Source organism: Sus scrofa, chromosome 6 (assembly GCF_054392235.1).
Source record: "Sus scrofa isolate SSC_HxYL_T2T_F1_AM1 chromosome 6, Sscrofa_HxYL_maternal_Yorkshire_Landrace_v2.0, whole genome shotgun sequence".
NCBI lineage: Eukaryota > Metazoa > Chordata > Mammalia > Artiodactyla > Suidae > Sus > Sus scrofa.
In genome coordinates this window covers 62,416,536-62,441,882 of record NC_139388.1, presented here as the reverse complement: position 1 = coordinate 62,441,882, position 25,347 = coordinate 62,416,536, and the positions used below count along the sequence as shown (strand labels likewise).

The following is a 25,347-nucleotide window of genomic DNA, read 5'->3' as shown; positions in this document are numbered from 1 at the left end:
AATCCCTTGCATCTTGAAGGCTGGACGGGCAGGGTCCCGGCAGGGGTCCTCAGCTCTCCTGGAGGTTAGAAAGGGCAGGCCTTGGAGAGAAGCTGGTGTCAGGAGCGGGGAACCAGAGCCGCAGTCCTCTTCATCGAGTTTATTAGACGGGGCACCCCCCGGGGGACCTTCCATGCAGTTTCAGCTCCCCCAGGGCCAAGGACAGTGATAGCCGTGTGGAATGGCAGCAGGGCCTGATCGTCGCCCCTTCAGCCCCTCTGCGACGGCTCAGGTGGAACCCACCTTTCACCAACTCCTTCGCCGCCTGTGGTTGGCTGCTCCAGCTGGCTGGGTGCACCTTGGCCCTCTCTGGATGCCCGCGGCGCCCCGGGCCACTTCCGCTGGAGCACGCACTGCCCTGGGATGTGACTGCGATTGTGTGAGCTTGTGTCCGGCTCACGCGTCAGCCTGGGGCAGGGCTCGGGTGCAAGAGGAACCCCTCTCATTGTCCTCGGCACCGCCCAGCCCTAACCGCCTCCACAAGGGGCCTTAGGAAATGGGCATCGGTGATTGGAATGAATGAATGAAGGGCGATAGTGGCACGGAGACATTCCCCTCCCAGGCCAGGGACGGTGCTGGCTGCACTTCCTCAATGCCTGAGAGAGGAGCACGACACCTGTCTTCGAATCTGAGGCCCCCCCACCCCGCCCTGAGCTTGCTGGGCCCGGCACCTGGACGGCCTAGGGGACTGTTTCTTAAATGAATGAGTGAGACCTGTCCTTTCCTTCCCCTCTGGGGGTGTTCCCAGGCCTTGGCAGGACTCAGAGGGGAATCTGAGAAAGTGCCGGGTGCTGGCAGCAACGTGAGATGGTGAGTTGGGCTGTGCAGCCCTGGGTGAGGGCCCCAGGCGCCTCCATTCTCAGAAATCAGACACCTTCTGGCAGCACCTCTGCCCTGCCTCCTGGATCCGCCTTCCCCTCCTGGCCCTTGGGTCTCCCCATCTTTCTCAATCTTGCCTGTGGTAGCGGCTCTCTCCTTTTAGGGTGTATTTTTCTTTCTTCTGTCTCCCTCCCTCCTTGCTGGTCTTCCGTTCTCTCCTTTCACAGAAAGGGTATCTGTGTCTTTGGTGGCAAAGCGATTATCACGGTCATACCACAAGGATGGCCTGCTGTCTCTTTCCCTCCACCACCCTTTCTGCAGTCTCGTCCTTCCACTCACTTCCAGGACTCCAGGCCTCACCCCTGCATGGCGGTGACCTCTTATCAGGGTCATGTTACCTAACCAATGGCCACGTGGCTCCATGGAGCCTGCTCAGCTGCATTGGGCACCGCTGGCCATTTCCTTCTGGTCCCTTCTTCTCAACCCCTCGCCTCTGTCCTCTCCCTTCTCACCCCATGCAGATGCCTCCAAGGCCCTGGCCAGGGTTGTTTCTCTGCACTCACCTCCTAGGTCACCCCATCCAGTCCGGAGGCTTTAAATAAGCTGTCTCTTAGACACTGGCCTTTCAAAAACTTAGATGTTCAACCACCACGACCTCTCCCCCAAGCTCCAGTCTCACACACCGAACTGGCTACCTGATAGCCCAGCTTGGATTGCTCACAGGCATCTCTCATGGGTCACGCACGTCCAATGGAGGATGCTTGATTCCTCCCTCCCAAATCCCCATCCCCCCACCCCCAGTGACCCCCTTCCAGGCAACTCACAGCAGCAGCACAGCCCCAACTGCACACTATTTTGTTTTTACATAAAAATAGGAGCTGCTTGTTCCTGTGTCCATCCCACCAAGTCTAGGATGAAATTCAGTTTTCTTCCCAGGGCTACGAGCTCCCCACAGGACTGGTCCCCTGCCCTTTCTTCTGATCTCACCCCACTTTTCCTCCTCGTTATTATTCCACCTGCCACGGGGCCTCCTCAAAAATCAGGTGCTCCTCAGAGCTTCTGTGTCTGGCCAGAATGCTTGTTGAGTTCCTTTTCTGCTCACAACCCTCGTTACCTCTGTCCTGAGTTCTTCCTGAGGCTCCTCATAGCGAATCACCACGTCTTGCTTCATTTTTAAGGCCTTTTGTCATAACCGAAATTATTATTATTATTATTTTTTTTTTGTCTTTTGTCTTCTGAGGGCTACACCCGCAGCCTATGGAGGTTCCCAGGCTAGAAGTCGAATCAGAGCTACAGCTGCTGGTCTACACCACCGCCACAGCTACTCGGGATCCAAGCCACATCTGTGACCTACACCACAGCTCATGGCAAGGCCAGATTCTTAACACGCCAAGTGGGGCCGGGGATCGAACCTGCATCCTCATGGATACTAGTCAGGTTTGTTAACCACTGAGCCACAACGAGAACTCCATATAACTGAAATTCTTATTGTTTGTTTCTCCTGTACATTCCAGGAGAGCAAACCTTGGCTATCCGCCCACTGCCACAGAACTTACACCCAGCCGGGTCTAGAACAGGTTGGCACTTGGTGAGTATTTCTTGGGATGAACACTGCAACAAACCAAAGAAATGGATTGTTCCTATATGCTACGCTTGCTTCTGTTCTCTATATTTCTTTTGGGCACATCCCTGCAGCTCTGCCCCGCCATCTCTGCGTGTATGTGTGTATATACATATTGCAATATAAATATATGGCATCTCTGAGACGCCTCTGTTCTGACTTGTGTGTCACCCTCTCTCCTGTCCCTTTCCCCCTCCTTTCTGGATCACCTTCCTGTGTCGTGGACTTTTTCCTTGTCCTGGGGACTCACTTAGTTTTGGTCGCTGTCGCCCTCATCTTTCTGGCTCCAACTTCCCTCTTCCCCGTCTCCTCCCCTGCAACCCTCCGCCACCTTTCTTGCCTTCTGTGTGGCTTTGGGACTCTAGAATCCACTGCCCCCTAACCATCTTTCCCCCTTTCCCACTGAATTGGTCTCCTTTCTCTCCACGTCTCCCTGTCCTTCCCATTTATATCTCTACGCTAAGCTCTCCTCTGTCCTGCTCATTGCATCCCTTTCCAATGCTGCCTCCATGGAATTCCTCCCCGGTCCCCTGCCTGGGCACTAGATGTCTTTCTAGTCCATCCACAGGGGCCCCAGGGGGAAATTCCCAGCACCCAGGTCTGGTCCCGTCCCTCCTCTGTTCCCTTACTGATGCCCCATGTTATAAAGATAGAGGCAGGTGGACCCCCCGGCAGCATAGCACCATCGCCAAGCACTTCCTCCTGGCTGTGTGTCCATGGCTGTATTCTCATTCAGACTGGGAGCCCCTGGAGGGCAGGGCAGGCTCTGAATCATTTCTGTACCCCCTGCGATGCCCAGCAAAGGACCTGGCATGCTGGGGACCTTGGGAAATATTTGTTGAGCAAATGAAGGGAAACCCACTAAGCACTCTCCCTTGCGGATCCTCAGGGACCTTCGAAGCCATACCCCCATCCGGCCCCTCTACCCCATAGCCCTTTCCAGATCAAGTGCCATTCTCTCTCATCTATTCCATAGCATCAGCCTCCTGTGCACCCCTTTCTCATGTCCGTGGTGGTTCCTTTTAACCCTGACATCTGATCCTGCTGTTTACCTACTCAAAACTCTCCCGTGTCTCCCAGTACCCTTGGAATAAAGCCCAAGCCCCCCAGCCTAGAATCCCTGCACCTTTAGACTCTGGCTTCTAACTGCGGCTCTGGTCTCACCTCCCACTGCGACCTGACCTTCTGCACCCCCAAAGGATGGGCCCTGTCTCCAATACATCATGATTTCATCCTCATACCCTCCACCCCCGTTCTTTTGCCACGAAAGCCTTCCTCACCCCTCATCACTCATCCTTTGAATCCCAGCCTGGGCCTGATGTTCTCCAAAAATTTCCCTGAGTACTGTCCAATCCTGGCAGTTGGTCGCGCTGTCTCTTCTTCTCTGGTCAAGGTGCCCCTCCTGGTCCCTGTTATAGCACCGATCATTCTGCCTAGATTTTTTTTTTTTTCCTGTCTTTCGTCTTTTAAGGGCCGCACCCGCAGCATTGGGAGGTTCCCAGGCTAGGGGTTGAATCGGAGCTGTAGCCCCTGGCCACAGCAATGCAGGATCCAAGCCTCGTCTGCGACCTACACTACAGCTCACGGCAATGCCGGATCCTTAACCCACTGAGCAAGGCCAGGGATTGAACCTGCAACCTTATGGTTCCTAGTCAGATTTGTTTCCGCTGCACCACTACGGGAACTCCTAGATTTCGGTTTTTGACTCCTCCTTGAGAGAACCACTGGGGATCCTGATTCTAACACCCTGCCTGGTTCATTAGCAGACACTTAGAAATGGCAACACATGAATGGCTGGATTAATGAATGAGCAAAACTTGAATCTCTAAGTCCCAGTGTTTCTCCTGCACACCAGACACCATGCCTGTGCTTCAGTATTTGCGTAATTATCTGCCCCCCCCCCACGACGAGTGTGTTTTTTAAGAGCCAGTGCCTGTGTTTAATGCCGGATCTCAGCATGTCTCTGCCTCTCACTCTTGTCTCTGAGTTCCTGCCTCCCTTTGTATACCATTCATGTTATAATCCTCTTTAAAGCCATGTCCCCCACCCCCACTGCCCTCAGAATAAAATCTAAACTCTTGGCCTGACCTACAAGTCCTTGGGCAGTCTGACCTTGTCCGCATCTCCAGCCTTTTCTGGTTCCATCTGCTCCTGGCTCACTATGTACATGCTAGTCTTCTCTGGAAGCTCTTCCTGCCCCAGGGCCTTTGCATATGCTGTCCTCTGGCTGAGGCACTTCCCTCTTGCTTCACCTGGCTGACTATTTTTTTTTTTTTTTTTTTTTTTTTTGGCTGTGCCTGAGTCATACAAAGGTTGGATTCCTGGGCCAGGGATCCAACTCGTGGCACCGCATCCACCCGAAGCTGCTTTAGTGGAATGCCAGATTCTTAACCTGATGCACTGCCAGGGAACTCCCTGGTGGGCTTGTCATCCTTCTAGTGTCAGCTGAAATATCCCTTCCTTTTAAACTGGGTTAAGCTTCTCTGGTGCAGCATTTTGTATTTTTCCTTTGCCCTAAATGTAACTTACTGATTGTGTACACAATTCTTTGATTGATGTCTGTCTCAGGCACAAGAGGTAAACTCTTACGAGGATGCTGGGGACCCTGTCTGACTTTCTTCCTCTGTAGGCTCAGCATTCAGGACAATGCCTGGCACTTAGGCACACAAAGAAATTGCTGGTAATGCGTGAAGGATTACCTCTCTGTGCCTGTTCACGTTCCCTCCCCAGCGCCATCCTGGTACACAGCAGGTGTTTTTAAAACGCTCGTGGAATGATGAATGAAGCGAATGAACGCCCCCGTCCATCCCGTGCCACTTTGCCTTTCTGCATCCCTTTATCTTTCTGTGTCTTTATATAGAGCATATATATAGTTTGTAGGTGTAACTCTATATTCGTGTGTTATGGGCCCCTCTCCAGGAGTTGGGCCGGGCTGGGAGTCCCTCCCCCTGCCCCGCCCCCACATGCACACAGCAAAACAGTAAAAAGAAAACATCTCAAAACTGCAAAAAACACCAGAGCCCTCCCCCCTCCCCCCAATCCCACAGAAAAATAAAACACGACGCTCCCTCCCCACAGCCCCCTCCCTTCCCTTCCTCCTCCCTCGGGGTCCCTGATTCGGAGAGTGGGGGGGCGCTCCCCCACGCCCGGGGGTTGGGGAGGGGGCGCGGGGGAAGGCGGAGCCGTCTCCAGCGCGCTCACGGGGAAGGAGGGGGGCGCCCCCGACCCCCGGCAGCCTCGTTGCACGCGCGCCCGCGCACGCGCCCCGGACACGCCCCCCTCGGCGCCCCCCGTCGCGCCCCTACACGGGCGTGGTTTTCCTGTTGAGCGTGTTGGTGTTAGAGGCGGCGGCCTCCTTGGCCAGGGTCCCGGGAGCAGCCGCGGCGGGGGCGGGCGGGGCAGGTGCGGGCGCAGCAGGCGGGCCGGTGACTGTGACCGTGACGCCGCCGCCCGCCTCCTTGGGGAAGGCGTTGTGCAGCGTGAGGAAGCCGGACGCCCCCCCGCGGTCCCGCTCGGCGCCCGCCCCGCTGCCGCCGCCCCCTGCGCCCCCGGCGGCGCCGCCGTACGCCCCGCCGCCGCCGCCGCCGCCGCCGCCGGCACCGGCGCCCGCCAGCCCCGCGGCCACGCTGCCCTTGGACGGGTCTCGGCTGAGCGTGTACATGGAGATGTCCGTGGAGGCGAAGCCTGGGCCCCCGGCGCCGCCAGGAGACGCGTCCCGCGACGGCGACGGCTCGCTGGAGCGGGAGCTAGAGCGGGAGCGGCGGCGGTAGCGGAAGCGGTAACTGGGCAGACGGAGGATGGCCGAGGGGCCGCTCCCGCCACTGCCGCCTGCGCCCCCGCCGGCCTTGAGGAGGTCCGAGCGAGACTGGCAGTGCGCCTCGCGGCTGCGCTCAATGTAGATGTTGACGGCCAGCACGCCGATCACCTCGGCCAGGATGAACGACAGCCCGCCGAAGTAGAAGGACCAGCCGTAGGAGTAGTGGTTCTTCTTCTCCTCATCCCGCTTTGGGCCCGGCTCGCCCGCGTTGGCCGAGATGTACACGATCACGCCAATGATGTTGCTCAGGCCTGGGCGGGACGGTCAGACACGGGAGCCTCGAGGCCACCCCTGGCCCGGGTCCCTCCCAGCCAGCCGCCTCTCCAGCCGTCTAAGCTCCGCCCCCGATGTAGTTCGTAGCGCACCCCGGCCAGCCCAGGCCCCACCCCAAGTTAGGCTAAACTCCACCCACGGTGGTCTAGCCCCGCCCAGAGGGCCTAAGCTCCACCTCCGGGTGGTCCCACTCCTTCCCGGACGGTCTAAATTCCTCTCCAGCTGGCCCAGGCCTCGCCCCAAAAGGGCCCCAGATCCTGCTTTGCAGGGTCCAAGCTCCGCACCCAGCTCATTTCCCAGCTAATTCAAGTCCTACTCTGTCCGTCTAAAGCCCCGCCTGGCTGGCCTAAACGTTGCCTCAGTGGGCCAGGGCCCACCCTAGATGGTACAGGCTCGCACCCAATGGTCCCAATGGACCTGCCTAGTGGACGTCCCTGAGACGGTCCGAGCCCTGACCTCGATGGTCTAAAACTCCTCCCTGGATGGTCCAGATTCTGCCCCAAGATGGCGTAGGCCTCGCCGCCAGGTGGTCTAGGCCCAAAGGGTCTAGGTCCCACCTTGGGTGGTCTAAGCTGTGTCCGGATGGCCCAGGCCCTTCCCTGGCTGGCTTAAACTCTGCCCTTGATAACATCATCCTGGCCAGGGTTTCCACATTCTACCCTGATGAGTCTAACTCCACCTGCTATAAATCTCAGTCTCCCTTAGGCCTCACCCTCTGCTTGTTTAAACTGTTAATGACATGGTCCCGCTCTGACTCGCCAGGTCCTGACACATGCTGATCTAAACTCTTTCATGATTATCATCTATTCTTGGCTTTCTCCTTGCTGGTCTTATTAAAGCAAGTCTTCCGGCTACTCTAAGCCCCGCCTCCAGGTTGCCAAACCCCGCCCCCTGAGGCTTGAAGCCAGGCTCCTCCCCGAGGCAGGAGCTGTTAGCCCAGCCTTTTAAACACTCCAAGCCCCACCCGCTGTAGATCTTGATCCACTTCCAAAGCATCCCCTGCTGCTTAACTCCTTCCCCTTCTCCTCTGGATTCCACCCCTTCGAAAGGGCTCCGACCCCTGGACTTTCCCAGTGCTACTCACTTTGAGTTGAAAGGGGGTCTTGCGCCTTAAAATCGTGCCTCACTCCGAAGTTGGTCTGGATGCTTTCGCAGGACCAGCCCCATCTCGGATATTTCCGAGTACACGAGGCCCTGCCCCCTAGAGCAGGCTCCTCCCCATCCGCATCCAAATCACTTTCTCCCTCTTAGTAGAGACAACTCTTATCTTCAAGAACACAATTAAGCCTCAAGGCCCCACCCCGTCTCCAAAGCTTCTCCCCTTCCTTTTCCTGGCCCGCGGGTTTTGGAATCTAAACTCCTGGCATCTCGGATTACGCGCTAGACACCTGTCTGTGCCGAGTTCACTCCCGCAGATGGAGGGAAGACGACACCTACCTCGCCCAGAGGGTGGCGATGGAGCTTGGGAAGAGCCTAGGAAGGCTCTGGGCCCCAGGGAGCGCCCGCGACAGGGTGGCTTTGCAGGTGCGCGCGCACACACACTCATACGCCACACGCGCACACGTGCGCGCTCAAGTGGGCTTCCCCCTCCCTCTGCCTCTCACCTGCTGCCACGAACAGGATCCCTGCGCCCAGAATGATGTTCCTCTTGGACTTGTAGACCCGGGAGGCTGCCACGCACACGCCCCCAAGCAGCAGCAGGATGGCGCTGAGGATGGGGAAGATGCTGGAGGCCCGGACGACGCCTAGAGAGAGAAAGGAGAGCAGGGGGAGAGAGAAGGGAGGGTGGGAGTCAGGATGTCAGAAGCTGCCGCCTGCGCCCTGGCTCCCGTGCCTCCAGCCTGCCTTCCTCTCCGCTTCTCTCTCGCTAGTTTTCCAAGTCTCCTTTTTGCCTGTGTTCTGATCAGTTTGGTTTTGGGAGTTTTTTGTTTTTTTTTTTCCCTCTCATTCTTTCCCGTCTTTAAAATTTCTCTATTTCTCAGTCTGATTGCCTCTCTTTTTCTTTCTTCCCCTATTTTTCTCTCTCCCGGCATATTCCTTTTTCCACCCCCCTCTAATCAGTCTCCCCCCCCCTCCCCCCAACCTCTCTATTTCTCTGTGGAGCCTCTCCTCTCCCTCTCTTTCCTTCTCTCACTATCTTTCCCTTCCTCTCTTCTGCGCATTTCTTTCTTTTCTCCAGATCCTTCTATCAAATTTCTACATCTCTCTCTCCCTCCCACCCCCCTTTCTGCCTGGCTTCATCTGTCTCTCGGGGTGTCTCTTCTCTTTTCCCTTGCCCCCTCCCGCCCTCGCTTCCTCTTCTTCCCTTCGTCCCCCCTCTCTCTCCCCACCTTTTCTGTCCGGCTTCATTTGTAGCTCTGGGTTTCCCCCTCTTTCTTTCTTTCTCCCTCTTCTCTGTGTCTCCCTCTCCCCCCCTCTTCTGCAGTCCTTTCCACCCTCCCGCAAACCCCAGGCAACCAGATTTGGCGATTTCTCAGCCCGGCTGAGGCCACAGCCAATCATAACTCGGGATTTGCCGCGTTTGGCGTAGCTGCCAATCGCACCACAGGCTTCCCCAGCCAGCTCCCGAGAGTGGCCAGTCTGCGCTGCAGATGCCCTCTCGGCCCCAGGACGCGGTGGCCAATCCCAGCCCAGAGAGTGACAACATTTACCGCACTGAGTTGCTTCGAGTCCCCAGGCCGGCACGGGGGCCAATCAGCTCCCGGGATCCCCCCTCAGCCCGCCCCAAAGTGAGAGGAGGAGACGGGAGAGGCACTGAGCCAATCGGAGATCAGGGGATCTCAGTATCTGGACTTGGATTGGCTGACAAGCTCATCTCTGCTTGTCGATCTAGGCACCTGAGCAGTGCCCCCCCTCCTTCCACTTGCCCAGGCCCCGCTGTCCCCCCAGCAGCGCCCTGGACCCCCACGTACGGAGTAGATACTCCGCGCTGTCATGGTCGTAGTCCGTGTCCTCCGGGAAATGGTTGATCTTCACGCAGACGCCTCTTTTCAATCCTGGAGGGGGATGGGGGTGATGGTAGGTGGGCACTTAAGAGTGAGGGACCCCGGTGAGAATAGATCCTCCCCTTCCTCAAACCCCTTCTCCCCCTGGGCTGACTGGGAGACAGGAAGTGCTGGAGAACGGTAGAGACGGTCTGGAACCAACTTTCAACCTCCTGGGCCTCAGTTTCCCCACCAGTTAAAGAAAACAGGAGAAAGAGTATGCAACACTCACTACCAGGCCACCAGGACCTTTGCCCTGTGTCCTGGACAAAGACTCTCAGCCTCTCTGGCCTCTGTTTCCTCCTCGGTAAGAAAGAAGGCATGGGTTTCAGCAAAGTCAAGGCACCCTTCAACTCAAAACCTGTTGAGTCTGAAAATGCGTGGGAAAAGCTAGAGGCGACCGAGGGCAAGGAGGACTACATTTCCCATGAGGCCCTAGGACGTCTTGTTTCCAATCGTGAGGAGACAGCAGCCCCAGCGGGTTACTGGGGTTGTAGTCCCTTCAGTCCTCCAACTACAGAGAGGGAGTCCCCCGTCTCTGCACGGACTAGCTGGAGTGGTTGGAGCCCCGCAGAGGCGCGAGAGGTGCAGTATGCCTCCAGGGGTCTTGCAGTCTCGGCCCCTTCCTTCCTCTCGGAACCCTCAGCCTGATGTATCCATAAGTATAAATATAAATACATTTTGCTTCCTCAGTTCTCCAGGCTTCTTCCAACCTCCAGGTCTTTGCCCAACGCTCATCCTGCACATGCTACACACCCTGCTCATCCTTCGCTGATGAAAAACTTACCCTTGCAAGCGAGTGGCGTTCGGGACACCTGCTTGAGGCAACTTTCCCTCACACACACACACACACACACACACACACACCTCCCACCCCTTCGGGCGGTGCTACCCCCTTTTAAGCATGCATCTGGTGGACCTGTGATCTTCCTCAGCACGCTGGGGGGGTCCCGCATGCGGTCTGATTCCCCTGCGTGTCCCTAGCGTTGCCTGGCTCAAAAGAGGCCTCGAGAAAGGAGTGTTGAAAGATTTAAATTATGAATTAATAGAAGGATAGCAGAAGGGGGAACTGCCAGGCAGATAAAAGAAATGGGGGTAAAGGGAAGGACTGCAAAGAAGGACTACAAGGCAATGAATAATCTAAGAGCTGATGTTTGTTAAGTGCCTCCTAGGTGGATTAATTCATCCAGAGCTCCCAGGAGGCCTATGAAACAGATAATATTATTGGTGTCAGGCAGGGGCCAGACGTTGGGAACTGGAGCTACGCTGCTTGATAATGAAGCCTAAATCCATCATGCCCTCATTTTGTGACCTCGTTGGCCTTACCTGGACCAATTTGCTTCAGTCCCTTTTCCTGTAACAAGGGGATACCAGGATCTACCTCCTGGAGTTGTTGCGAGCCTTGAATCCAGGTATACAGATTTAGCACTTTGCCTGGAACATAATTAATTGTTCAGCGGAGACCACGCCATATACCCATTGTCCAGATGAGGCAATCAAGGCATTAAAAAGGGTTCATCAAGTCACAGCAGATAGGTGAATTCAAACACACAGCCGTGTTGTCCCACTGGAATGTAAGCATATGGGGTGTTGGCCACTGTCTTCCCTAATATCTACCACAATGCCTAGCACATGGTAAGTGGTTAGTCAAGATTCATATGAAATTTGATTGAATGAGTGACAAGCACGTGACAAGATGCTCAGTGTCACTAATCATCAGGGAAATGCAAATCAAAACAATGTAATACCATCCCATTAGGATGGCTACTGTAAACACACAAACAACAAAACAAAACAAAACATAACCAGTGTTGGTGAGGACATGGAGAAATTGGAACTTTGCTGCATTGTTGGTGCAGGGGCTGTGAAAATAGTACAGAGGTTCCCCCCAAAAACGAAAAGCAAAATTACTATACGATCCAGCAGTTCCACTTCTGGGAATACACTCCAAAGAATTGAGAGCAGGGTCTCTAAGAAATATCTGTACATCCATGTTCCCAGCAGCATTATTCATAACAGCCAAAAGCAACCCAAATGTCCATCAATGCATGGATGAATCAACCAAATGTGGCTTATACATACAATGAATATAATCCAGCCTTTAAAAGTAAGGAAATTCTTTTTTGTTGTGGTGGTTTTTTGTTTTTGTTTTTGTTTTTTGGCTGTGCCAGTAGCACATGGAAGTTCCCGAGCGAGGGACTGAAGCTGCACCACAGCACAGCAGTGACCCAAGCCAAAGCAGTGACAATGCCAAGTCCTTAACCCGCTGAGCCACCAGGGAACTCCCTAAAGGTAAGGGAATTCTGACACATGCTACAACTTGTATGAACCTTAAAGACATTATGCAAGGTGAAATAGGTCGGTCACAAAAAAACAAATACTGTGTGATTCCACTTATATGCGGTATCTAGAGCACTCAAAATCAGAGAGCCACGAAGCAGAGTGATGGTTGCTAGGGGCTGGGTGGGGAAAGAATGGGTACAGAGTTCAGCTTTGCGAGATGAAAAGAGTTCTGCAGTTTGGGCACACCATGAGAATATATTTAACACTACTGAACGGTACTCTTTTTTTTTTTTTTTTTTTTTTTTGTCTTTTTGTCTTTTTGCCATTTCTAGGGCTGCTTCTGTGGCATATGGAGGTTTCCAGGCTAGCGGTTGAATCCAAGCTATAGTCACCAGCCTGCACCACAGCCACAGCAATGCCAGATCCGAGCGGAGTCTGCAACCTACGCCACAGCTCACGGCAACACCAGATCCTTAACCCACTGAGCAAGGGCAGGGATCAAACCCGCAACCTCATGGCTCCTAGTAAGATTCATTAACCACTGAGCCATGATGGGAACGCCTGAACTATACTCTTAAAAATGGTTGTGATAATACATTTTATGTTACGTGCATTTTACCATATTTAAATAAAAATCACAATTGAACGAATGAATGAAGATACACATTTTGAGTGCAAATGCTTACCATCAGCACATCCATTATGGCGTGACAGGCAGGGTCAAGTTCTCTCCTTCTTTCTTTCTTTTTCTTTCTTTTTTTTTTTTTTTTTTTTGCTTTTTAGGGCCACACCTGCAGCATATGGAAGTTCCCAGGCTAGGGGTCAAATCCACGCTGCAGCTGCCGGCCGTAGCCACAGCCATAGCAATGACAGATCCGAGCTGCATCTGCGACCTACACAGCAGCTCACAGCAACACCAGATCCTTAACCCACTGAGCGAGGCCAGGGATTGGACCTGCATCCCCATAGATACTAGTCGGGTTCGTTTTCGCTGAGCCATGACAGCAACTCCCAAGTTCTCTCCTGTCTTGAATGGGATCATAGTACTTCTCTCAAAACATTAATGCTAATTTGATGAGACTGAGCATGAAAACTACACGGCGTGCACACCCTCTAAGACACTAGTCATGATGACCATTAACTAGCACTTACCGAGGACTGACCACACACCAGGCACTGCTCCAAGCATTCGGCAGATATGAACACATCAGCATGCAGGATAAATCCTAGAGATACTAGGCAGTAACAACAACAACAACAAAAATCCCTGCCGAACTATTCCAATCACTTGCGATAGAACATGATAAAGATAATGAGAAAAAGAATGTGTATATGTATATACGTATAACTGGGTCACCTTGCTGTACAGCAGAAATCAACAGGACAGGAGTTCCCATTGTGGCGCAGTGGTTAACGAATCTGACTAGGAACCTCAAGGTTGTGGGTTCGGTCCCTGGCCTTGCTCAGTGGGTGAAGGATCCAGCATTGCCATGAGCTGTGGTGTAGGTCGCAGATGCGACTCGGATCCGGCGTTGCTGTGGCTCCGGCATAGGCCGGTGGCTACAGCTCCGACTGGACCCCTAGCCTGGGAATCTCCACATGCCGTGCAGGAGCGGCCCCAGAAAAGGCAAAAAGACAAAAAAAGAAAAAAAGAAAAAAAAGAAAAAAAAATCGATAGGACATTGTAAATCAACTATAATGAAAAAAATTAAGAAATAAAAAAAAGATAAAAAGCAAAAGCAAGGGATTTTCCGTCGTGGCTCAGTGGTTAATGAATCCGACTAGGAACCATGAGGTTGCAGGTTCGATCCCTGTCCTCACTCAGTGGGTTAAGGATCCGGTGTTGCCGTGAGCTGTGGTGTAGGTTGCAGACGCAGCTCGGATACCATGTTGCTGTGGCTCTGGTGTAGGCTGGTGGCTACAGCACCGATCAGACCCCTAGCCTGGGAACTTTCGCATGCTGAGGGTGTGGCCCTAAAAAGCAAAAAAACAAAAAAACAAAAAACAAAAAAAACAAAATCTGGGGAAAAAAAAATCCCTGCTTCACAGGTTAGGAGACAGAAGTGTAGATTTGAAGCGATTCCTCAATCCTGTGTAGATGGTCAATCCCACGAGGAGGCTCATGCACAGCCCGGCCTCAGAGCTGAGTGTATTTAAGGCAGCAGAGCCTGGAGGCCTTGAGCACACGCTCTGGATTCAACGCCAGAGTCACCACTTCCCAGCGGTGTGGCTCTTGGCCCTAGAACACCTCCGAGCCTTGGCTTCCTCACTGGAAAGTGAACATGGTCCCAAGACCAAATCAGGTTTGATAAGAGTTCAGGGAGGAGTTCCCGTTGTGGCGCAGCAGTTAACACATCTAAGAACTATGAGGTTGCGGGTTTGATTCCTGGCCTCACTCAGTGGGTTAAGGATCTGCTATTGCCATGAGCTGTGGTGTAGGTTGCAGACGCAGCTTGCATCTGGCGTTGCTGTGGCTGTGGTGTAGGCTGGCTGCTGTAGCTCCAATGAGACCCTAGCCTTGGAACCTCCATGTGCCATGGGTGTGGCCCTAAAAAGCAAAAAAAAAAAAAAAAAAAATTTCAGTGAGTCAAGCACAGAATGCATGAGTTTTGCAGCCTGCCTCTGTGTCTTACCCGACCCATTGGGCTGGGAGCTCTTTCCGTGTTGGGATGGTGGTTATGTGTTGCAGGGCCTGCCTGGCACAGAACGAGGGTGTGCTGCCATCAGCACTGGGGCTCTGGCCCTCCCGTGTGGGGTGGCCAGGCAGCTGACTCACTTCCCCTTTCTGGCCATCAGCTTCCTGCTCTGACAAACTCCAGCGATAATAATACCTTCCCCGACGGGGAAGGACTCGATGAAATAATAAGGCCTGCAGATGCTGAGCACAGAGGGGCTTTATATGGTTGACTAGACTATATGGGGCTCTGGGTCCAGATTCTGGAGTCCTATGCCTGCAATTCCTGAGAAGGTGGCTAGGCCCCTACAGATGCCCCTGGCCCCAGGGCTGGTTCTTGGGCACATGAAATGTGGCAGTTGACATGAGGTGTGAGCATAAAATATGTGCCAGATTTCAGATTCAGTATGAGGAAAATTGCGTAATATTTCCTTAATATTGTTACATCATAATGTGTTAAAATGATAATATTTTGGCTGTGCTTGGTTCAATAAAATACATTACTAACCTTTCTATTCATGTCTTATAGTGTAGAAACTATTTATTAAATTAGATCCATTGAACCTTTCTCTTTTTACATGTTTTAACATCACGGCTAGAAATATTTACATTACATGTGCAGCTTGCATGCTGTTCCTAGTGGGCAGTGCTTGCTGGGACTTCTGGGTTATCAAGGAGGGAGACTCCGTGCTTGTTCACCTGAATTGCTAATAATAACAGGAAGAAGAACAGAATCTAAACTATGTAATCTAGGCTTTACTCCGTGTCTGCTGGCCTTTTGGATGCTTTGCACATAATAACTCACTGAATCCTCCCACAGCCCTGTGGGTTAGGGGCTATTAGAATTCCTGTTTCACCGATGATGGAAATAAAGCACAGAGAAGTTAAAAATATGGCCCAAGGTCACCTTTCTGTGTGGCAGACAGGAGGTAACCCCGGCAGTCTTGTTCCAGGGTCTGTGTCCCAGTCGTGACTTTCTACAGTGTGTCTCAGAGAGACTCGGAGGGAGATGGGGAAGGGACTCAAGAATTCCCAAGGATGCAGCACCTTCAGGGGGAAATGGCCCAGGGGGACCAGTTTCTACACTCCTGGATCCCCGATGGGATGGAGGCTGGTGGTTGTGTTACCTCGACTCCTAGGAAACAAAGATGTGGATTCAAATCCAGACTCTACTGCGTATTTGCTGTGTGACCTTGGGAAAGTCGCTTCCCTTCTCTGAGCCTTAAGCTTGCTTTCTTTCTTTCTTTCTTTCTTTCTTTCTTTCTTTCTTTCTTTCTTTCTTCCTTTCTTTCTTTCTCTCACTGTGCCCACAGCATGTGGAAGTTCCTGAGCCAGGGATCAATCTCACAACACAGCAGTCACCCGAGCCACAGCAATGACAATGCTAGATTCATAACCCACTGAGCCACAAGGGAACTCTGAGCCTTCAGCTTTCTTTTCTAGGAGAAGGGGGTAATAATAGTACACAGTGCACAGAGTTTTTCGAGCATTCAGTGACAGATGAGTGACAGTTCTAGTAATGAGAAAGCCAACCTTTCTTTACCTCCTCCTTAAAACCTTTCCTTTGGCTCCCAGGATAACCACTTACCTCATTACCTTTTTTTTTTTTTTTTTTTTTTTTTTTTTTTTTTTGTCTTTTTGCCTTTTCTAGGGCTGCTCCCATGGCATAGGGTGGTTCCCAGGCTAGGGGTTTAATCGGAGCTGTAGCCAGCAGTCCATGCCAGAGCCACAGCAATGAGGGATCCGAGCTGTGTCTGAAACCTACGTCACAGCTCACGGCAATGCCGGATCCTTAACCCACTGAGCAAGGCCAGGGATCGAACCCGCAACCTCATGGTTCCTAGTCGGATTTCTTAACCACTGTGCCACGACGGAAACGCCTTACCTCATTTTCCCCAAAATGAGGTCGCTCCTTTCTCAGCTCCCTTTGCTGGCCCTTCTCATCTGCCTTTGATGGCTCTTCTCATTTCACTCATTAGGCTTTTTTTTTTTTTTTTTTTTTTTTTTGGCTCTGCCCTGTGGCATGTGGCAGTTCCTGGGCCAGGGATCCAACCCACGCCACAGCAGCGACCCAAGCTGCTGCAGCGACAATGCCGGATCCTTAACTGGCTGAGCCACAAGAGAACGCCTCTGATTGTCTTTTAATACTGGGCGAGCTCAGACTTCAGCCCTTCAACTCATTTTTCGGTTTCTTATTGTCTCTGCTCTGCTCATCCATCCACGGGCCACGACCTCCACCCCCACCCCGCTCAATTTATATCTCCAGCCCAGATTTTCCCCCGAACTCTGGCCTCATACATCATATCACTAACATCTTAGATCAGGGGTCAGGGGTCAGCAAACTACCATCCATGGGCCAAACCCAGCCTGCCAAATCCAGTGAAGAATGGATTTTACTTTCTTTTTTCTTTTTTTTTTTTTCGGTTAGCAATTGAAAAACTGTCAGGGAAGAATATCTCGTGGCACATGAAAATGATATCAAATTCAAATGTCAGTGCCCATAAAGGAAGTTTAATGGGAACCCAGCCATGCTCCTCCACTCACGCCTTGTCTCTGGATGTTTTTAGGAGGAGCAGTAAGAGAGATCGCACGCCCCACAAAGCCTAAAATCTCTGTACTGGCCCTTTGTAGGTCCTTTCCCACACTGGCCCCTGCCCCAAGTGACTCTACGACCTCTTAGCTGTGTGATCATGGAAAAGTCGCTTCCCTTCTCTGAGCCTTCCTTTTAATCAACTAGATTAGAGAACTATGACAAATACCAGCCGTTCCATCTGTCCCTCATCCCCACCCTGTGCTCCTGGAACCCAGGCCACAGCCTTTGAGCAGGGATTCTCAACTAGGGGTGCTCTTATTCCTAGTCCAGAGACAGGGGACAATTTTGGTGTCACCCTGGTGGATGCCGCTGAGGCAGATGTAGAGGCCAAGGATGCTGCTAAACATCCCGAAACGAGCGCACAGGAAGGGCCCCCCCCACCCCCGTCGCACCAGGGAATTAACCATCCCAAGAAGCCAACAGCGCCGAGGTCGGAAACCCCTGCTTTCCAGACACGCGGTCTCTTCTCTCTCTCAGATCCCTTATCCCACACCCGCCCCATCAGCAATTTCTTCCCGCTGTAGCTGCAGAATATTCTCCGAATTCAAGCTCAACTCGACAGCTCCCATCCCAGAGAAGCCACGTCCAGGTTTCCAGCCTCCCCTCCGGCCTTCCCCTTAGGCAAGCAGCAGCAAGAGAGAGCCCCTTAGCTTTTCACTCAGCGCAGGTCAAGCCCATGTCAAACCACGTGGAAAGCGAATCACGCTTCCTGAACCCGGAAGTTCCTGTGATTGGCTGGGAGCGCACCTCCCACCGCGCCCCCCCCCCATCACCGGCTCTGCCCCCGCCTCGCGGGCTCCCCTGGTGGTCAGGCACGAACTGCTACTGCCTCCGCCATGTCCTACAGCCTGCAGCCGTTGCCTCCGGAAGCCACCCGGCTCCATCTGGGGTCATTCAGACCTCCTCTCGGATGTCACCTGCTCCGTCTCCTTCATCTGCCATTTCTACCGTTTCACACACTTGTCCAGAACTCTTCCCATCACCTCTCTTGCTCTTTTTCCTCCTTAGCCCTCGGCTCTCGCATCCAACGTACTTATCTCCAGTATGATCTGCCTCTCCTTCTAGAATATGACATATAAAAACAAGGATTCCCCCCCCCCTTCCACTGCTGTAGCTCCAGAATCAAGAACAGTGCCTGGCACGTAGTCTAAACTCAATAAAAACAATTGTTGAGGGACCTGCTGTAGAGCACAGGGAACTAAGTCTACCCAATATTGTGCGATAACCTATCATGGAAAAGGATCTGAAAAAGAATGCATCTGTGTGTGTGTATAACTGAATCACGTTGCTGTACAGCAGATCGCCACAACATTGTAAATCAACTATACTTCAATGAAGCTTTAAAAATGAAAAAAAAAGGGGGGGGGTTGCTGAAGAAAGGGATGAATAAGTGGAATGATGACTGTTTGCCGTTCACTGTCCTAGCAGTTTCAGGACACAAGCCCCCACCCTCGGCTCTGCACCTGATGCTCGGTCAGACCGGGGTCTGAAGATGAAGCCAAATGCCCGCAGGAGGAAGAAAGCAATGGGATGCGAAAAGTGGACAGGTGTGAGGTGACGGGGACCAGAGGTGGCTGGAGAAAAGGGGACCCCCACGCCTGATCTGAAGAGGCAGCTGCTACTAGGATCCAGCCAACTAGGACCATTACGGAATATCGGCCCACAAATGTGAGGCCTTTCCCTAGTTCAAAAGAAGCCTGAAATCAGAGTTTCGATGTGCAGCCTCTCTATTTTTAAGTGTTGGCAACTGATTCCGATTTTGGTTTCAGTTTTAAACATTCTGCACGCCAGACAAAGCCTATCTGCAAATCCCATCCATCAGACCTGAGTTCTCTTGGCTCTGCCCCAGTCACAGCTGGGTGACCTTGGGCAAGTGGCTTAACCTCTCTGGGTCTCGGTTTCCTCATCCCCAACAGGAGGGTGGCACCCCACCTATCGGAATAAATGAGATAATAACACTCTTTGCTCATCCAGAGTGCCCAGTAAAACGGAGGAGGGAAATATGGGGGAAAGAGAGGGATGATAAGACAAGGGAAGGGATTTTGATCTTTTGGGCCCTGGAGGGGGAGCTTTGGAATTGGCTGGTCCTGCTCCTTCTTGCGACAGTCCAGGGCTGTGAGGCTTGGGGAGGTGACGGGATAGCGGTCACACAGGCAGACAGATGCACAGGAGACCTAGAACCGGGGGGTCCTGCTTCTCAGCCCAACACCCCCATGATATGTGTAAAGAAATGGTGAAGCTGAGAATGGGACAGAGGAGGAAGGGATGGGAGGAAGGCTGGTGTGGGGAGATGGGAGGCAGAGGGGGCTGGCTGGGAGGGAGGCCACGAGAGGGAGAGAAGGACCCAGAAAAGAAAGAATATGGAGGTTAGACGAGGCGGTGGCCCCCGGGTCAACCAATAAGGTATGGAAGGAGAAAGAGGGTGGGTGGAGAGAAGACGAAGCGGAGGCATCCAAAGGACCAAGGAGGGCAAGGACCAAGATGGGAGCTTGGGCGAAATTCTCTTGGGGGGTGGGGGAGGCAAGCAAGACAACAGAGATCCACCAAAGGACAAGCCGCACAGAGGAAAGAAGAGAGGTCATGAGTTATGGCCCGATCGGGCGTGATGTTTCAGGGGAGAAACAGCCAACGTGAGGCCAGAGGGATGGAGGAGATGAGGTCGGTGACGAGGTCCATGGGAGGACTCGGGTGGGAGGAGATGCAATGAGCAAGGAGTAGCGGGCTCTGGAGAACTGCGGAGCGGGAAGGAGCGAGGGAACTGAGGCAGAGGGAGCCCCACGTGGAGGCCGGCCGGGCACCCAGAGCGGGTGAGAGGGAGGGAGCAGAGGGGGATACATCAGGGAATTGATTCTGCCTGGAGGAGGCGCCCCCGGAAAGATGGAGGGGAGGCGTGGATGGGGAGGAGGGTCCGGGCGACCGGATTTAGAGGGGGGCCAGGTCACAGAGAAGAGTGCAAAGGACAGGAGGGGAGTGGAGGGGGTCGCGGGGGCTGGGGGAGGAGTGGGAAGGCCCAGGACCCGGAAGGGACCGGGAGAGTCAGAGGGAGGGGAGGAGGGGCAGGGCTCCCTCGGAGGGGCGCGAGGCGGGGGGGCCCTCTGCACCCTACCTTCCAGGCAGCAGATCCTCCAGAGGCCCGAGTGGGTGAGGCCGCCGGGGTCCTTCTTCTCCGAGGAGCCGCTGCCGCCGCGGGGCGGGGGCCCGTCGTCGCCCGCCGTGAGGTTGGTGGTGTTGCAGATGAAGGCGCGCGTGTAGAGCCAGTAGTCCGTGCTGATGGCGATGGTCATGAGGCCGAAGGCCGCGAAGGCGCCCACCGTCGTCAGCAGCACCTGCACCCCCTTCTCGCACCAAAGGCCCCTCTCTTCGTTCCAGCGCTTCAGCGACTCCAGTTTGACCACGGGCAGCCGGGGGGCCGTGGGCCACCACCGGGGCAGCGGGGGCGGGGCCGTGCCGGCGGCTGGGGGGGGGTCACAGCGCAGGCGGAAGTGGGGGGGCCCGGGGCTGGGGAGGGGGCGACGAGGAGGAGGCTGCGGCCCGGGAGGGGGTCAGAGGGCGGCCATGGTCTTCGGCTGGTGGAGGGCAGGGAGCGAGATCAAGGATTAGACGGGAAGGCTTCCCCCCCCAGGTACCCCCTTCCTTGCACCCCCCCAAAAAAATCCCTACTCGTTCCTCGGTTGAAGAAACTCCTTCCACTCTGCTCCCCACTGCCTCCCTTTCCCTGAAAAAAAAGGAAAGAAAGAAATCTCCCTGTGCTCAAAAAAGTCTTCCCACTAAGCGCACTCTGAGAAAGAGCCCTCCCAGACCGTGGTAGGACACGCCTCCAAGCCCCTCCAGCTCCGCCCCCAGCCCCACCCCCTTCTCACCGTCCAGGCAGCCCTCCCTCGAGCCCCCAGCGCTTCCTCCTCCCAGGGACCCCTCTCCGGTTCCTCCTTTCTCACCACACCTTTCTCTCCTAAAAGTTCCACACGCTCCTTATCTGTCCCTGAAAGCCCCACCTTCTGTGGCCTCTACTTGGGAAAAAGAAATCTCTCCATCTTTCCTCACCTTAAAAAAAAAAAAGAAAAAGAAAAGAAAAGAAAAAAGAAAGAAAAAAGAAAAATCTTCCCAGCTAATCCTGTTGGCACAACTCCCAAGAAGCACACAGTTGCACAACTCCGAAAACCACACACTGTTCCACCACTACCACCCGATGCCCCCCTCCCCCGCCCCCCCCCACCCCCCCCCCCGTCTCCTCTGCCTAAGAACTCCCTTCCCCACTCAGACCCCTGGGCCTCTAGACCAAGGATGCCAACCTTGATGGCACCTTGAAACCATCAGAGGACCCCTAAAGAGACTAATACCTGGGAAATTCTGATTTCATTGGCCTGGGGTGTGGCCCTGAGCCTCTAGGGTTTTAAATGCTCTCTGGGGGATTCTCAGACTAAACCAACACAGCAGGACCCCCTGGTTTGGAAGAATGCCCCCTATTTCCATCACATTCCCTCTGACAGCCCCCACTTGTCTCTCTTGGATCCCCCATCCCCTACTCCGTCTTAGACTGGAGAAAAATCCCCCACTCTTTGGTGTGTTTATAGGAGTCTTCCAAATCCAGCCCCTAGTGTCTCTACAACTTAGACAAACTCATCACAGCCATCACCTTCTCCTCCATTAAGAAAAATTTCCTCCGTGAGTGGTACGGCATTTTCTACTCACAGGAATCCCTTTCTCCAGACCCCAAATTTCCATCCCTCTCCATTCAGACCTCCCCCAAGTTCTGACCTGTATACTCACTGCTGTGGCAGGAAAGCCCCCTACTCCACCCAGCATCCCCCCAACCCGTTCCTCTGCCCTTTCTCCATCTCCCCCTACCTCCAGATCCCTCACTGCAGCCCTTATGAGAGGGATGAACCCCCTTTCCAGATCTCCCCAGTTCACTTGGAGTTCCCATTCTGTCTTTGACTTACAAGAACGCCCTCCCCACTGCCCACCCCCTGCCCTGACTTCTCTTACGTCATGAAGGCTCCCCTTTGCTCTTGCCACCTTCCTCACCCTACTCCAGCTCCCCCAGACTCGCCCTCTTGGGGACACCCCCAGAACTCCCCCTACTATTTCACCTGTGCCGGAACATACACTGTACACTCATTTTTCTTCCGATTCTAAAAAGATCGCCTCCACAGATGGTGCCCCTTCGAAATAGCTGAGCCACAAGACTACAACTCTTTCAATTAGGAATCATTTCCCATTCTGCCCCCCCCCCAACGAAGAGTCCATTCATTCTTTCCCCCCTCTCACAGCAACCCCACCACCACGTCCCCTGCCCTGCATCTCCACCTTACCCAACCCACCTTCCAGTATATCCCCTACCTGCTTCCACCACTTTTTCCCAGACTTCTTCCCCCAAGCCTCCTACTAGAGTTAAGAGCCTGGAAGCCTTAGAGGAGAGGAAAAAACAAAAAACCTGGTACGAGGTCCCAGTACCAGGGTGACCTTGGCCTCTTCTGCCCCCATCAGCTGGCCCTCGCTGGGTCTACTCCAAGGAGGGGTGTTGGAAAGGTTGTCTGGGGGGGGTGTCTCCATGGCAACTGGGCCTAGTGCCCCACACGTGTGTTCCCTCCTCACCTCCACGCCTGCCTGCCCACATGCAGCCCCTGCCCGAGCCCTATTCATCAGTGCCCTGGACACTGACACCCCCAGCCTCCCTCTCCCCCAGTTCTGGCCCCTTCCTCTCTTTCCTCTCCAGGAAGATGCTGAGTTTCTGCTCCTCTCCATCTCTCGGCCTCTTCTCCCCGTGTATCTGTGCCCCCTTGCCACAGGCACCACCAGTTCCAGCATCCGAGCAAATTCCTGTCTCCACCTGGGGGTGAGTCTGGGACCCCCCTCTCCAAGACATACCCTTCCCCTGCCAGGCCCCCTACAGCCCAGGACAAGGAGGGGATAGAGAGAGGAGGCAAATGAGGGAAATTCTCCATCAAATACAGATTCGAGACCTTTTCATTTTGTCTATTTGGGGGGCAATCTGCCTGTTTTGGGGGATTCTTCCCTTAGTCCATCTGCCAGAGGCGGCAACGGAGGAGGGAGCAGGGGACCCCAATTCTGAAGCTCTGGGATAGGAGAGGGGTCAGCATCGCTTCTCCTTCTGAAGGGGACCAGTTCCTTCCTCCAGAACTGGGGGGGGGGGTGTCACAGAGCCTGGATTCTACAACCACCCACCTCCGATTAATAAAAAGATCCGTCTCACCTCTGGTAACGATAGGTCAACTCTCCGATGCAGTGGGGAGGGGATGCTGAGCCCCCCTGACGGCACCCCCCCAGGAAGACCCTTGTGGCTCCCAGTTCTCACTGCTCCCCCTCCCCCAGCAGCGAGGGACCCAGGCGTCCGACCTGGTTGGGGGGATGGAGATGAGGAGGCGGAAGGGAAATGGGGGTGATGAGGTGGGAGGGGAGGCTGAGGGGCAGCTCGGTGCTGGGGCTCCAAGGGAGAGGGGGTCGGGATGGGGGAAAGAAAGGTGAGGAGACAATTTGGTTCTCGTGTCGCTGGGTAAAGTGCGGAGCTGGAGGACGAGAGAGGGAGGAGGGAAGGAGGGGGAGGGGAGCCGCTGAGGATGGGGGAGCCACGGAGAGGAGATGGATGGGGGGGGGAGGGAAGGGATGGGGGGCAGGGTCTGGGTGGCAGAAGGGAGCTGGGGGAAAAGAGAGAGATCCAGAGAGGGAGGGAGAGAGACAGAGCCAGGAGAAGCGGAAAGAGACAGAGACCCAGAGTCAGGGAAACAGAAATGGGGGAGGGAGAAATTTGGGGGAGGCAGCGGCTGGTAGCAGAAGGAAGTTGGAGAGGGAGACACACACAGAGAGAAATATCCAGAGAGAGAAGGGGATGGAGGCAGAGAGAGGAACCCAGAGGCTGGGGGAGGGATGGGGGATGGGGACAGATTGGGACAGGGGAGAGGATGAGGGGTCAGGATCTGGGTAACAGAAGGAAAGAAGAGACACAGAGTCATCCAGAGAGGGGGAGGAGGGACAGATGGGGAGAGACAGACAGAGGGAGACGCAGAGGATGGGGGAGAGAAGGAAAGAAATGAGGGGGGAGAGAACCTGGGGATGGGGCAAAGGTTTAAGGGAGAGAAGGATAAGAGGGAGAGGGAGAGGGAGAGGGAGAATGAAAAACATTTAAGGGAGAAGGGTCCGAGGGGCAGAAGGTGCCTGGAGATAGAAAGGCAGGTGCAGAAGGGAAGAGTGAGATCCAAAGAGAGAGACAGATGGGGAGAGACTGAGACTGGGGGAGAGAGAGACCCAGGAAATGAGAGTCAGGGGTAGAGACTGAGGAAGCCTCCAAAGGAAGCTGGAGAAAAATGGGAGAGGGGCCAGGCTCGGATGAATGAGGGAGGTCAGAGATAAGGGATACCCTTGCCTCCTCCCCCAACCGCATCCCCAGACCCTGGTCCCTACCCCCATCCCCATTTCAAAGCCACCACCCCCACCCCCACTAGCCTCCATCTCTCCACAGCATCGCTTGCTGCCGCCACCGCCTCTTCCTGTCGTCATAGCAACAGGATCCAGGCGCCCAGCCAAGGCTGGCAGCAGCGGCCGGAAATGAGGGGAGGGCCTTTTAAAAAGGACCCCAGGATCTCTCCCCTTTCCCCAAATCCAAGGGAAAACTCCTCCTCCCTGGGTCTTCCCACCACTCTCCCCCCCCACCAAGTGGCAAGGGCAAAGATCCTCTGAAAATAAAATTACATTAAATTTACAAGGATAGCAAGCTTTTTGAGTTTCACCGATGATTTTTTTTTTCTTCTTACCCCCTACCCACCCCTAGCTCAAAGAGTTAGAGTCCCCCAAGACAAGACGGAGATGGGAGTGAGAAAAAAAGTAGGATATGAAAAGCTTGCATGGAAATAAGTTTTCAAGAAGTCTGTCTGGGTTTGGGTCTCAGGGCTATGCCAGGGTTTTGAAAAGAAGGGATTTGCAAGTTCTAGAACTAGCCAGTGGGTAGAAGTGGGGCAACCGGAGGCAGAAAATCTGCAGAAAATCTGCGATTTTCTGAGTCGGGAAGTTTGGTCTTGGGTTCAAACCTCAGAGATGCCAGTAGCTATGGTGTGACCTTGGGCAAAACATTTCTTCTCTTCTAGACTCGGTTATACTGGAGGCAAAAGCTGTCTCCCATTAGAGGAGAACATCGGTGAGAAAAGGTCTTTGCACGCTGCTCTAGACAAGCAGTTCTTTCAAGACAGTATCTTCATGGAAATGCTGTCAAAAACGAAAAGCTGGCCCTAA

General features: G+C 54.0%; 1 protein-coding gene and 1 non-coding gene across 2 annotated transcripts; both read right to left on the bottom strand.

The window, feature by feature from the left end:
- Positions 1-124: 124 nt before the first annotated feature.
- On the bottom strand, positions 125-23,588 carry CACNG8 (calcium voltage-gated channel auxiliary subunit gamma 8). The gene is given in 5 exon segments (NM_001435920.2): positions 125-6,547; positions 8,174-8,314; positions 9,482-9,565; positions 20,210-20,669; positions 23,318-23,588. Coding segments are annotated over 4 exon segments (1,272 nt in total). The 5' UTR covers positions 20,490-20,669; positions 23,318-23,588; the 3' UTR covers positions 125-5,780.
- On the bottom strand, positions 6,235-6,314 carry MIR935 (microRNA mir-935). Its single transcript, NR_038568.1, has one exon. It is a non-coding gene; the product is annotated as a microRNA mir-935 (primary transcript).
- Positions 23,589-25,347: the final 1,759 nt, after the last annotated feature.